The 16,305-nt window shown below is 40.0% G+C and overlaps 1 protein-coding gene across 2 annotated transcripts in view; it reads right to left on the reverse strand.

Annotated features, from left to right (window-relative positions):
• The window catches only part of DYSF (dysferlin), a 283,259-nt gene that overhangs the window by 168,016 nt on the left and 98,938 nt on the right, over positions 1-16,305 (reverse strand). For both annotated transcript variants that reach the window (XM_075261820.1, XM_075261819.1), the window contains exons 21-26: positions 11,859-11,983; positions 11,459-11,565; positions 10,998-11,190; positions 8,968-9,123; positions 6,730-6,861; positions 1,286-1,452 (exon numbers count right to left, since the gene is read on the reverse strand). In XM_075261820.1, the coding sequence (XP_075117921.1) occupies positions 1,286-1,452; positions 6,730-6,861; positions 8,968-9,123; positions 10,998-11,190; positions 11,459-11,565; positions 11,859-11,983 (880 nt within the window). The remainder of the gene's footprint in view (positions 1-1,285; positions 1,453-6,729; positions 6,862-8,967; positions 9,124-10,997; positions 11,191-11,458; positions 11,566-11,858; positions 11,984-16,305) is intronic.

The following is a 16,305-nucleotide window of genomic DNA, read 5'->3' on the forward strand; positions in this document are numbered from 1 at the left end:
ACTCATTTTGGGAACTATGTAGATTGTTTCCCACTATGGAAAGTAGCCGCATACTGTAGCCGGTTTTCACATCGATGGTAACATGGAATCATCATGGACGCAGCCAATGATGACCAGAGCTGAGCAAAGTTTGGACACGTCACCACCTCATACCACTTTGGCGCAGCTAGTCTAAAGCATACTTGCCAACTCTACAGAAATATCTGAGAGGATTCCCACAAAATAGAGGCTGAACTTCCAATTCTTGTAACAGTGGGCAAATCTTCCAGCCCTGGTGGGAAAGCTCCTGTATTGGCCAGGCTCTCGTTCGTGTTATATGTGGCGTGGACCCTTTACATCATAAAAAAGGGGTATGACTTTGTGTCTAGGTCACAAAAAGCGGACGTTCCACAAAAGCAATGGGGTTTTACAAAGGGAGCATGGTCATTTGAAAATTTTCACGGTGTGTTTTATATGCCAGGACTCCCAGAGGTCTATCCACCAAAGGTGGTACGTATGGTCTAAGGTAGGAGCTGCAACAGTGGTGAGCTGTTACCGTACAGTAGACTAGACCTTTTGTAGGTGGTATCAAAATACTAAGTACTATCACCTACGCAAAAAGGTGCCTAGAGACGAGGCAGTGGGATGGGACCATTAGTAGACCCAAGAATGTAGGAGAAGGATGAATGTGGCACCTGGGCAAAACATGAAAGATCTCCGGTAAGGTCAGTTCCTTCTCGGTTCCTATAGCATATCTAATATAAGTTATTTCCATTCCCCATTTCATCATTTATACAGCCACATGCAATGTAAAGGATAACAGACCAGAGACTCTTCTAGAATCAGATGTAACACAATCCTTGGCATGGTGGAGGTGGTAAACCAATCCATGGACATTCCACGGGAGTGGTGTACCCTACAAGGAAAACAGATTCTTTGCCGAGGCCAACAGACTCTAAATCTCTTAGAAAAATGTTTAACTGGTGAATTAGAGAGAACGGCAGCAGGAGAGGCCGTGATACGTTACAGACCTCCACCATTTATCAGCTGATTATAGTGTAAAAACAAAGCCCGGGATTATGTCACAGCTCCATCCAAGAAGTCAACATTTCAGAGGAGCCAGCAGCCTGCAGTATCAGGAGCAGACGTGATAGCCAGCTCTCTGCTCCACCACCCATTCTGACTCTACAAAGTTGATTCAAGTAATTGAAGAGGATTTTAAAAAATGAAGAACATCCAGGAACAGCCGTAACGTGACATTCAGAAGTCCATAAAAACATCGGATCACTTTACAATCTCAACTCACGTCTTCTCCGGGCTGATAAACCAGTCTCCGGCCCACATCCAACCACTGGAAGGCTTGAAACTTTCCTTCGGAAGCTTGATCTTCCCTGTCACGTCTGAGTATTTGGGGTACGTCAGCCCAGTGGTCCCCCAGTTTCCTACTAACGCCAGCTTGGTCTGGTTCTCATACTGCAAGACAAAGGACACGGTTGGTCTATATATATATATATATATATATATATATATATACCATGCATGGTGTGTGCTATAGAATAGATCAGTCCTATCACTATGATCCAAGTCACTGGTTTTTGAGGTTAGGGCCTCATGCACTCGACCAAGTGTACTGTCAAAGGGGAGTTCTGTTTTTAACGAGAGGCACAAAGTTATATTAATTTCAATGGGAGGTTCTGTTCTGATCCATTGCCACAGAGCTGGATAGCAGCATCAAACCCCTCTCAGACTGTACAGTCAGTCATGTGCATGGTGAGATGGGATGGACCAGGATGTGACAGGATCAGATGTGATAGGATCAGATGGGATGGAATAGGATGTGATGGGATCAGATGGGATGGAATAGGATGTGATGGGATGGATTAGGATGTGATGGGATGGATTAGGATGTGATGGGATCAGATGGGATGGATCAAGATGCAACAGGATCATATGGGATGGAATAGGATGTGATAGGATCAGATGGGATGGATCAGAATGTGATAGGATCAGATGGGATGGATCAGGATGTAACAGGATCAGATGGGATGGAATAGGATGTGATGGGATGGATTAGGATGTGATGGGATGGATTAGGATGTGATGGGATCAGATGGGATGGATTAGGATGTGATAGGATCAGATGGGACGAAATGGGATGTGACGGGATCAGATGGGATGGATCAGGATGTGATAGGATCAGATGGGATGAATCAGGATGTGATAGGATCAGATGGGATGGAATGGGATTTCACAGGATCAGATGGGATTGATCAGGATGTAATAGGATCAGATGGGATGGATCAGGATGTGACAGGATCAGATGGGATGGAATAGGATGTGATAGGATCAGATGGGATGGAAAAGGATGTGATGGGATCAGCTGGGATGGATCAGGATGTGACAGGATCAGATGGGATGGAATAGGATGTGATAGGATCAGATGGGATGGAATAGGATGTGATAGGATCAGATGAGATTGATCAGGATGTGATAGGATCAGATGGGATTGATCAGGATATGACGGGAGCAGATGGGATGGAATAAGATGTGACAAGATCATATGGGATGGATCAGGATGTGACAGGATCATATGGGATGGATCAGGATGGGATGGATCAGGATGTGATAGGATCAGATGGGATGGAATGGGATGTAATGGGATCAGATGGGATGGAATAGGATGTGATAGGATCACATGGGATGGAATAGGATGTGATAGGATCAGATGGGATGGGATGGAATAGGATGTGACGGAATCAGATGGGATGGAATAGGATGTGATATGATCAGATGGGATGGATCAGGATGCGATGGGATCAGATGGGATGGAATAGGATGTGATAGGATCATATGGGATGGCTCAGGATGTGATGGAATCAGATGGGATGAAATAGAATGTGATAGGATCAGATGGGATGGATCAGGATGCAATGGGATCAGAAAGGATTGAATAGGATGTGATAGGATCAGATGGGATGAATAGGATGTGATGGGATCAGATGGGATGGAATAGGATGTGATAGGATCAGATGGGATGGAATAGGATGTGACGGAATCAGATGGGATGGAATAGGATGTGATATGATCAGATGAGATGGATCAGGATGTGATGGGATCAGATGGGATGGAATAGGATGTGATAGGATCAGATGGGATTGAATGGGATGTGACGGGATCAGATGGGATGGAACAGGATGTGATAGGATCAGATGGGATGAATCAGGATGTGATAGGATCAGATGGGATGGAATGGGATGTCACAGGATCAGATGGGATGGAATGGGATGTGACGGGATCAGATGGGATGGAATGGGATGTGACGGGATCAGATGGGATGGAACAGGATGTGATAGGATCAGATGGGATTAATCAGGATGTGATAGGATCAGATGGGATGGATCAGGATGCAATGGGATCAGATAGGATTGAATAGGATGTGATAGGATCAGATGGGATGGAATAGGATGTGATAGGATCAGATGGGATGGGATGGAATAGGATGTGACGGAATCAGATGGGATGGAATAGGATGTGATATGATCAGATGGGATGGATCAGGATGCGATGGGATCAGATGGGATGGAATAGGATGTGATAGGATCATATGGGATGGTTCAGGATGTGATGGAATCAGATGGGATGAAATAGAATGTGATAGGATCAGATGGGATGGATCAGGATGCAATGGGATCAGAAAGGATTGAATAGGATGTGATAGGATCAGATGGGATGAATAGGATGTGATAGGATCAGATGGGATGAATAGGATGTGATGGGATCAGATGGGATGGAATAGGATGTGATAGGATCAGATGGGATGGATCAGGATGTAACGGGATCAGATGGGAGAGAATAGGATGTGATAGGATCAGATGAGATGGAATAGGATGTGATGGGATCAGATGGGATTGATCAGGATATGACGGGAGCAGATGGGATGGAATAAGATGTGACAAGATCATATGGGATGGATCAGGATGTGACAGGATCATATGGGATGGATCAGGATGGGATGGATCAGGATGTGATAGGATCAGATGGGATGGAATGGGATGTAATGGGATCAGATGGGATGGAATAGGATGTGATAGGATCACATGGGATGGAATAGGATGTGATAGGATCAGATGGGATGGGATGGAATAGGATGTGACGGAATCAGATGGGATGGAATAGGATGTGATATGATCAGATGGGATGGATCAGGATGCGATGGGATCAGATGGGATGGAATAGGATGTGATAGGATCATATGGGATGGCTCAGGATGTGATGGAATCAGATGGGATGAAATAGAATGTGATAGGATCAGATGGGATGGATCAGGATGCAATGGGATCAGAAAGGATTGAATAGGATGTGATAGGATCAGATGAGATGGAATAGGATGTGATGGGATCAGATGGGATTGATCAGGATATGACGGGAGCAGATGGGATGGAATAAGATGTGACAAGATCATATGGGATGGATCAGGATGTGACAGGATCATATGGGATGGATCAGGATGGGATGGATCAGGATGTGATAGGATCAGATGGGATGGAATGGGATGTAATGGGATCAGATGGGATGGAATAGGATGTGATAGGATCAGATGGGATGGGATGGAATAGGATGTGACGGAATCAGATGGGATGGAATAGGATGTGATATGATCAGATGGGATGGATCAGGATGCGATGGGATCAGATGGGATGGAATAGGATGTGATAGGATCATATGGGATGGCTCAGGATGTGATGGAATCAGATGGGATGAAATAGAATGTGATAGGATCAGATGGGATGGATCAGGATGCAATGGGATCAGAAAGGATTGAATAGGATGTGATAGGATCAGATGGGATGAATAGGATGTGATGGGATCAGATGGGATGGAATAGGATGTGATAGGATCAGATGGGATGGAATAGGATGTGACGGAATCAGATGGGATGGAATAGGATGTGATATGATCAGATGAGATGGATCAGGATGTGATGGGATCAGATGGGATGGAATAGGATGTGATAGGATCAGATGGGATTGAATGGGATGTGACGGGATCAGATGGGATGGAACAGGATGTGATAGGATCAGATGGGATGAATCAGGATGTGATAGGATCAGATGGGATGGAATGGGATGTCACAGGATCAGATGGGATGGAATGGGATGTGACGGGATCAGATGGGATGGAATGGGATGTGACGGGATCAGATGGGATGGAACAGGATGTGATAGGATCAGATGGGATTAATCAGGATGTGATAGGATCAGATGGGATGGATCAGGATGTGATAGGATCAGATGGGATGGATCAGGATGCGATGGGATCAGATGGGATGGAATAGGATGTAATAGGATCAGATGGGATGGAATTGGATGTGATAGGATCAGATGGGATGGATCAGGATGTAATGGGATCAGATGGAATGGAATAGGATGTGATAGGATCATATGGGATGGCTCAGGATGTGATGGAATCAGAAGGGATGAAATAGAATGTGATAGGATCAGATGGGATGGATCAGGATGCAATGGGATCAGATAGGATTGAATAGGATGTGATAGGATCAGATGGGATGAATAGGATGTGATGGGATCAGATTAATAGCACTGGACTAGGTCAGCTTTAATCGGACATTACAAGATAAATTGAAAATGATAGCACAGATTGCATTAGACACGGCCTGATAAGATATTTTCAGATAGAATAGAAAGATAAAAGGACAAAAAGAATGGTATAGGACTCGGTGGAATTAGGGAGGATTGGATAGAATGGAATGAGATAGAATAGGATATAATAGGACAGGAAAGGTTAAAATAAAGGGTTGGGTAGGATGGTGAAGAACAGAAAATATAGCATATGACATGATAAAATGGGATGGGGTAAGAATGGAATCGAATATAATACACAGTCCAGTCCTATTAATGGGACCACCACCTACTTTTGACGTCAACGTTAAATAACCAGTCACACAAGGCCACGTGTCATCAGCCATCTGGGTGCACTCATCATTGTGGAAGGCACGATGGATCACCAGTATGCATCTATCCTTGCAGACCATGTTCACCCCTAGATGCGAATTGTTTTCCTCGGGATGATGGCATCTACCAGCAGGACAATGTGATGTGTCATAAAGCTGACAGTGTACGTGAGTGGTTGGAGGAGCACCAGGATGAGTTTACCGTACTCCCTTGGTACTCCCTTGGGTTGTTTGCGCCATGGATGCTAACCATGTAACCTAACACAGCTGGCCACGGCACTGGAGTCGGCATGGCTCAACATCCCAGTGATCATCATCACCGTCTCGCAGCGGTCCGCTCTGCCATAGGTGGTCACATTAATGTGAGTGGACTGTGTAAAAGGATAACACAGTATAACATAAAATGAAACAGGAAGGGGTGGATGTGACCGGGTGCAATGGTCATGGGCCTAGGGTAGGGGGTAGATGAAGTCTGGTGCATAGGTATAGGATAAAGGGCAGTATAAGCTATCCCATAATCATACAGAATAGACATGGGGGATTACATAGGATGGGACAGGATCATAGCACAGAACAGTGTCTGATGGGACAGGACATGAAAAGATGAAATAAGTTCAGACAAGATATTTTAGGAAAGAATGGGACAAACTTAATAAAGCTTCTCATATTAAGCCCTAAGAGAAAACATAGCCAATATGTGACCCTATAAAAACAGTCAGAAAATCTGTGCACACGAAGTGTGATCGATAGGGAATAAGGATATAGTACTGGAACGTTACCGATTCTGCAAACACGGAGAGCTTCCCCTGAGCGAACTGATTGAACTCCTTCTGGTCCACGGACAGCCCGAACCACAACTGTACTCGGACCTGGCCCGGCATCTTTGCTCCTTTATTCCCTTCTTGTGGGAACTGGAAAAAAGAGGTTTCATCATAATCAGATAAAGACAATGGAGAGTTTTTTCTCATCTACTTCTTATCACGGAATAATGAAATAAATCAAGCTTTTGCTCATATAATACGCGGTTTTCCATATCAGGACATACTAATAAAAAACATCCGTCTTGTTGTACGGGCATGAGCTCTGTCAACTGCCCTACATGTTTTACAATTTTGGACAATCTTGATGGACTTCAGATTGTAAATGGCCTTCTAACCCTTCTCAGATAGATGGGCATCAGTGATTGCTTCTCTAAGATCATTGCTGATGTCTTTCCTCCTTGGCCCAAATGCTGATCAATTCATCCAGGGCATTTGGCCGTGCCTGCTCGATATTTACCCCCTAATTCTTATGGGAGCTGTAAAGGTGTACTTAATATTTCACACATTGCTTCCAATTTTGGTTGAATAATGAAACAGCGGACTCTGTTGGGTCTTGTTACTTATTCACAGTTGCATTTACCGAATCTTAAGACCTTCTACCAATATGACTTCTGTAAATCATGTCCTCATGATGTAAAACCATAAAATCTCAAGAAAGTATAGTGTCTTCGGCCCTCTTGTACTTGCGCCAAGGGCATCTACTACGTCCGTACCTTATACATCTAAAAACGGTTACGACTATACAAGACATCTGTGACCTCCAAGAGGAGCACTCATGGCTGAGAAGTATTGTGTGTGACCTTCCTCAACCAGGAGAAACCTAGATCGGTCTAAAGCAGGAGACTGCGGGTCTCCATGTCCCATACAATATCACCAGGAGCCCCGGAGATGCAGGTGTCCAATCTTCTGAGATGATGGGAGGTCACCTTCTAATGGGAACCTATCAAATGTTTCAAGAGTTGGGAAATATGGCCTACGTGCCCCAGTATACATCAGAGCATGGTCAATGGGACCGGCTAAATGTCTCGTGGATTGGGGACCTATCAGATGTTTCTAGACTTGGGAAATATGGCCTACATGCCCCAATATACATCAGAGCAAAGTCAATGGGACCGGCCAAATGTCTCGTGGATTGGGGACCTATCAAATGTTTCAAGAGTTGGGAAATATAGCCTACGTGCCCCAGTATACATCAGAGCAAAGTCAATGGGACCGGACAAATGTCTCGTGGATTGGGGACCTATCAAATGTTTCAAGGATTGGGAAATATGGCCTACGTGCCCCAGTATACATCAGAGCAAAGTCAATGGGACTGGCCAAATGTGTCGTGGATTGGGGACCTATAAAATGTTTCAAGAGTTGGAAAATATGGCCTACGTGCTACAGTATACATCAGAGCAAAGTCAATGGGACCGGCCAAATGTCTCGTGGATTGGGGACCTATCAAATGTTTCAAGAGTTGGGAAATATGGCCTACGTGCTACAGTATACATCAGAGCAAAGTCAATGGGACCGACCAAATGTCTTGTGGATTGGGGCCCCCCAACAGATGATGTTGGAGGAGAGAAGGGTCAGACATTGGAGAGAAATATCTGGCATAGGCTTTTTCCCCCTTAATAATGAATGTATGCCTGGCCGAGCCTTACATATATTGGGGGGGTCAGGCAGAATAGCTGTCTAGCCACATAGTTATTGGAGGTGTATGGACACCTCAGGCCAGAAATGGGGTTAATGCTGAAAAATAATGGAGCCTTGGAAGAGTTCATAAATACAGACTGAATCTGACAAGCCTATTATATTGAGAACAGGCCTCTGTGTCACTAGGAGGTAATCGTAGACCATCGTTTAGCCCGAAAGCTTGATAATATCACATAATATAGGTATATAATATGCGTGAACATCCTTCCAAACTGGGCTATTGAATGGAAAATAGATTTGGCCCGCAGATACGATACCTATGTACGACAGTAATATCCTAATAGAGTAAGCCATCAGACTGATTTGTAAAGGAATAACCCAATTATCAAATAATAGAACTTAGTTCTTGGCCCGATCCTACAAAATATTTCGCAAACTCTGCCCGGATTCTGGTTCCGATTTGTGTCACATTTAATCTAGCCCGTCGTCCAATCGTGGCTGACCCCTGCCAGTTCGTGCGTACCAAAGAAACTTGCACTAATAGAAACGAAAACATACTTTAAGATATATCGTCTGAAGTTTTCCGCAGTGCTTGCCGCAACACTTGGCCCCGTTCCTGGAGAAAAGGACTTGATGGGCCGGTATTCTGTAATAAGCCACACGCTTGTCTCCTTGTAACATCCAAATCACTATATCTGGCAAGCTGTTCTGCGGCTGAAAAAAAAAAAAAAGCAAAAAAAAAATACAGATTCACAAAATATTAGCGAACCCTTCCAAAAACGACATAACAAAATACAGCTGAAAATTGGAAAATTATGGAAAAGAGAAAACCACAACGCAGACAGGCATCATTAACATTTCGTATTATCTGCAAGGAGAACGTACGGGAGCTCCTGCCAATGATGGAAAGGACGGTGGGAGAGGCCAAGAAACCGGCTGCCTGGACCTCTGTTGTCTTCATCTAAGGCTCTACCGATGACCACACTTGGCAGAGATCAGGAGACTACCTACTCTTAACCCAAGACTCGATCTTCAACCTCAGCTGAAGATACTAGAAACCGCTGAACTCTACATCGAATCGTACTTGTCTCCATGACCTTGTCCCACCACAAAAAATGCCACACGTGGGTGGAATTGGCCAACGTTGCCCGTGAAGAGTCCGGTTTCTTTAGGAAATAATATCACAGAGAGCTCCTCTATGAAGATGCAGAAAGTCATCAAAGTTTTGGTAACTGCAACCTTCTATAAAAATCTTTACGGTCTATTCTGGGCAACTGGGTCTGTTTATGTGGTGAGAACATGGCAGCAAGCTGGAGGAATCTTAACACTAATTCTCCGCCATGACTTAATCGCTAGGGTTATAGTTTTACATAATAATTCCATCTCTCCAATTCCGCAGAAGTGAAATGTGTTTAGGATTGCTCTTCTTACCAGAAGAAGCCATTGATACACTTACTTCATTTTCACCATCTTCCCGGCTTAGCCCGGGACCGGTATTAGTGACAGGAGTCATGGTTATGCCAAAAAGTTACTGGAGCAATATAAGTTTTATTGCAGATTGGGCCCCTGGTCCCTTCACCATCGCCACCAACTCCAACCCTTGGCATCCTTCTATAGGAACTAGGGTTGAGCCGATCTTGAGATTTCAGGATCGTTTGTAAAATCCGATCATTTCGATCGCTGATCGGGATCCGATCTTTCCCGATCCTGATCGCGCAACCCTAATAGGAACCCCTCCACTGATTCCGGAACATAATTTTTTTCTCTAGCGCCATCTGTTCCTGAGCAATCATTTCTGCTGGTTTCAGCACAATGATCTCTACTGTCATGTGGGCGGTCGTAGACCGGAGCAAAGAGACAGCAGCCAGCCCTCTGATGGCAGAGAGAGAGTAAGTGTGCTAAAATGAACAGAAAGGATTGCTCAGGAATGGTGGGGGCTAGAGGAAAAATTCTAGTGAAGGATGTGAAGAGTTGGCGTAGGTGGAGTTGGTGAAAGGTCCTTTTTAGGATGGCCATACCAATTTTGAAGAGTTCAGCCAACCCTTTCATATGTAAAGGGACTTCCCAAGTCATCTTGACTGCAATGGTCAGGGAGTTCTGCTTAGGTTTACAGGACTTCCCATGAATACTTCCAACCTGTGAACCTGAAAGCAACTTCCAGCACCAGCATCATTGGGGGTCGGGCCAAGGATCCTGACACCCGACTCACCTCAACTATTAGTGTAAGAGTCACCAGGAGAAAAGTGCCATGCAAATGTGGTCGTGTGAACCTGGCCTAAGGATCCCGAGTCCCCTGGATTGAATAGAACGTCGTCACTTCATTCAATGTTATGAGACTGCTGAAGATAACAGGGGGCTGTATTTACTTTCTTGTTGGCAGTCCCATTGAGATAAATGGCGTAGTTGTGCATATGTCCAACCATCGATCCACCAAAGTGGTAGGTCTTGTGGTCCTCGTTCTTGTGGTCGGTAATGTGGCTACTACTCATTTTAATATTTCATACCATGGCTATTGGTTTAGAAAATGTTTTTGGTGACCGATCAATCCTATTACTGAATAATCCGCTCCCCCCCACACGGACTCTCACCTCCTCGGCCAGAGACTTCAGTCTCAGTAACCAGTCCTCAGCCTGCTCCAACACATCCATGAGTTCACAATCCTCATGTTTTAACTTCAGCGCCGACTGGACTATCTGGCTCAGGTTAGACTGCCGGAACCGAAAGAGATAGAGGTCTAGATGGGTGGTTCCAGGTATCGATGGGACATCTGGTAATGGATAACTGGACACAGGAGAAAAGAGAGTCAGATACGGGAACTGCTGATGTCCTAGAACTGGAGATCTGTCTGCAAGTAGGATACACAGAAGGATTAATGGGCACAGGGTCCTGGTGAAGGTTGGCATAAGGTCCAAGTGTACAGAGGTGTAGAGGAGCTGGAGCAAGGTGGCCATCATGAGTCCATTGGTCCTAAACGGCATTATATACCAGGGCCTAAGTTTATTTAGGGGATGAGAAGCGCTAGTTATTTCTGTTTTCTCTACCTATATACCTGCAGTCACTGATGATGTCATCGATCAGACGATTGACCAACGAGTCCAGGTCATATGGGGAACACTTAGCTTTTACAGCAAGGCGGACGTTGTCCAAGTTAAGTTCCTGTAGACAAGAAGAAAAGTGAATGTCACGAAGCCCCACACATGATCACATGATGTCTGGCCATTGGCAAATACTTTAATACAACCACCAGAAAGGAGGAGAGAACTCCAAGATACTCCAAGCTGCTCACCCCAAACCACTGACAAACTGAAACAAGAAAAGACAATCTCATTCTGACAATCATTCTGTTACCCAGAGGTATCAATGTGCGGAAGGATTTGCCTTCAGATAGAGAGTTATAGTTTATACGTAACACAACACATGTGGCCAAAAAGCCAAGTCTGACTACTCACCAGATTGTCCACAGCATGATGCAGAATGTTCTGTGTATCCGTCCTGTGCCAGATATCTTCCCAGTATGAAGAGAGAACAACCACAGGTTTAACATTGCCCCATGGGAGGTAATAATACTGACAGCCTAAAACCAAAGGACAGGCACTTAATACACAGGGATATATGGAAAAGAATATAATTACTAGAACAATACTGAATATACAAGGCATAGGAGCTATAATACTGTCCCCTATGCACAAGAATATAACTACTATAATACTGCCCCCTATGTACAAGAATATAACTAATATAATACTACCTCCTATGTACAAGAATATAACTACTATAATACTACTCCTATGTACAAGAATATAACTACTATAATACTACTCCTATGTACAAGAATATAACTACTATAATACTACCTCCTATGTGCAAGAATATAACTACTATAATACTACTCTTATGTACAAGAATATAACTACTATAATACTGCTCCTATGTACAAGAATATAACTACTATAATACTACTCCTATGTACAAGAATATAACTACTATAATACTGCTCCTATGTACAAGAGTATAACTACTATAATACTGCTCCTATGTACAAGAATATAACAACTATAATACTACCTCCTATGTACAAGAATATAACTACTATAATACTGCTCCTATATACAAGAATATAACTACTATAATACTGCTTCTATGTACAAGAATATAACTACTATAATACTGCTTTTATGTACAAGAATATAACTACTATAATACTACTCACATGTACAAGAATATAACTACTATAATACTGCTCCTATGTACAAGAATATAACTACTATAATACTACTCCTATATACAAGAATATAACTACTATAATACTACTCCTATGTACAAGAATATAACTACTATAATACTACCTCCTATGTACAAGAATATAACTACTATAATACTACTCCTATATACAAGAATATAACTACTATAATACTACTCCTATGTACAAGAATATAACTACTATAATACTACCTCCTATGTACAAGAATATAACTACTATAATACTGCCCCCTATGTACAAGAATATAACTACTATAATACTACTCCTATGTACAAGAATATAACTACTATAATACTACTCCTATGTACAAGAATATAACTACTATAATACTGCTCCTATGTACAAGAATATAACTACTATAATACTACTCCTATGTACAAGAATATAACTACTATAATACTACCTCCTATGTACAAGAATATAACTACTATAATACTACTCCTATGTACAAGAATATAACTACTATAATACTACTCCTATGTACAAGAATATAACTACTATAATACTACTCCTATGTACAAGAATATAACTACTATAATACTACTCCTATGTACAAGAATATAACTAGTATAATACTACCTCCTATGTACAAGAATATAACTACTATAATACTGCTCCTATGTACAAGAATATAACTAGTATAATACTACTCCTATTTACAAGAATATAACTACTATAATACTACCTCCTATGTACAAGAATATAACTACTGTAATACTGCTCCTATGTACAAGAATATAACTAGTATAATACTACTCCTATGTACAAGAATATAACTACTATAATACTACTCCTATGTACAAGAATATAACTACTATAATACTACTCCTATGTACAAGAATATAACTAGTATAATACTACCTCCTATGTACAAGAATATAACTACTATAATACTGCTCCTATGTACAAGAATATAACTAGTATAATACTACTCCTATTTACAAGAATATAACTACTATAATACTACCTCCTATGTACAAGAATATAACTACTGTAATACTGCTCCTATGTACAAGAATATAACTAGTATAATACTACTCCTATTTACAAGAATATAACTACTATAATACTACCTCCTATGTACAAGAATATAACTACTATAATACTGCTCCTATGTACAAGAATATAACTACTATAATACTACTTCTATGTACAAGAATATAACTACTATAATACTGCTTCTATGTACAAGAATATAACTACTATAATACTGCTTCTATGTACAAGAATATAACTACTATAATACTACTCACATGTACAAGAATATAACTACTATAATACTGCTCCTATGTACAAGAATATAACTACTATAATACTACTCCTATGCACAAGAATATAACTACTATAATACTACTCCTATGCACAAGAATATAACTACTATAATACTACCTCCTATGTACAAGAATATAACTACTATAATACTGCTCCTATGTACAAGAATATAACTAGTATAATACTACTCCTATTTACAAGAATATAACTACTATAATACTACCTCCTATGTACAAGAATATAACTACTATAATACTGCTCCTATGTACAAGAATATAACTACTATAATACTACTTCTATGTACAAGAATATAACTACTATAATACTACCTCCTATGTACAAGAATATAACTACTATAATACTGCTCCTATGTACAAGAATATAACTACTATAATACTACTCCTATGTACAAGAATATAACTACTATAATACTACCTCCTATGTACAAGAATATAACTACTATAATACTGCTCCTATGTACAAGAATATAACTACTATAATACTACCTCCTATGTACAAGAATATAACTACTATAATATTACCTCCTATGTACAAGAATATAACTACTATAATACTACTCCTATGTACAATAATATAACTAGTATAATACTACTCCTATTTACAAGAATATAACTACTATAATACTACTCCTATGTACAAGAATATAACTACTATAATACTACCTCCTATGTACAAGAATATAACTACTATAATACTGCTCCTATGTACAAGAATATAACTACTATAATACTACTCCTATGTACAAGAATATAACTACTATAATACTACCTCCTATGTACAAGAATATAACTACTATAATACTACTCCTATGTACAAGAATATAACTAGTATAATACTACCTCCTATGTACAAGAATATAACTACTATAATACTGCTCCTATTTACAAGAATATAACTACTATAATACTACTCCTATGTACAAGAATATAACTACTATAATACTACTCCTATTTACAAGAATATAACTACTATAATACTACTCCTATGTACAAGAATATAACTACTATAATACTACCTCCTATGTACAAGAATATAACTACTATAATACTGCTCCTATGTACAAGAATATAACTACTATAATACTACTTCTATGTACAAGAATATAACTACTATAATACTGCTCCTATGTACAAGAATATAACTACTATAATACTACTCCTATGTACAAGAATATAACTACTATAATACTACCTCCTAAGTACAAGAATATAACTACTATAATACTGCTCCTATATACAAGAATATAACTACTATAATACTACTCCTATATACAAGAATATAACTACTATAATACTACTCCTATGTACAAGAATATAACTACTATAATACTACTCCTATGTACAAGAATATAACTACTATAATACTACCTCCTATGTACAAGAATATAACTACTATAATACTAATCCTATGTACAAGAATATAACTACTATAATACTACCTCCTATGTACAAGAATATAACTACTATAATACTACTCCTATGTACAAGAATATAACTACTATAATACTACCTCCGATGTACAAGAATATAACTACTATAATACTGCTCCTATGTACAAGAATATAACTACTATAATACTACTTCTATGTACAAGAATATAACTACTATAATACTGCTTCTATGTACAAGAATATAACTACTATAATACTGCTTCTATGTACAAGAATATAACTACTATAATACTACTCACATGTACAAGAATATAACTACTATAATACTGCTCCTATGTACAAGAATATAACTACTATAATACTACTCCTATGCACAAGAATATAACTACTATAATACTACTCCTATGCACAAGAATATAACTACTATAATACTACCTCCTATGTACAAGAATATAACTACTATAATACTGCTCCTATGTACAAGAATATAACTAGTATAATACTACTCCTATTTACAAGAATATAACTACTATAATACTACCTCCTATGTACAAGAATATAACTACTATAATACTGCTCCTATGTACAAGAATATAACTACTATAATACTACTTCTATGTACAAGAATATAACTACTATAATACTACCTCCTATGTACAAGAATATAACTACTATAATACTGCTCCTATGTACAAGAATATAACTACTATAATACTACTCCTATGTACAAGAATATAACTACTATAATACTACCTCCTATGTACAAGAATATAACTACTATAATACTACTCCTATGTACAAGAATATAACTAGTATAATACTACTCCTATTTACAAGAATATAACTACTATAATACTACCTCCTATGTACAAGAATATAACTACTATAATACTACTCCTATGTACAAGAATATAACTAGTATAATACTACTCCTATTTACAAGAATATAACT

The sequence above is a fragment of the Leptodactylus fuscus genome, chromosome 1 (assembly GCF_031893055.1).
Source record: "Leptodactylus fuscus isolate aLepFus1 chromosome 1, aLepFus1.hap2, whole genome shotgun sequence".
In the NCBI taxonomy this organism is placed as follows: Eukaryota; Metazoa; Chordata; class Amphibia; order Anura; family Leptodactylidae; genus Leptodactylus; species Leptodactylus fuscus.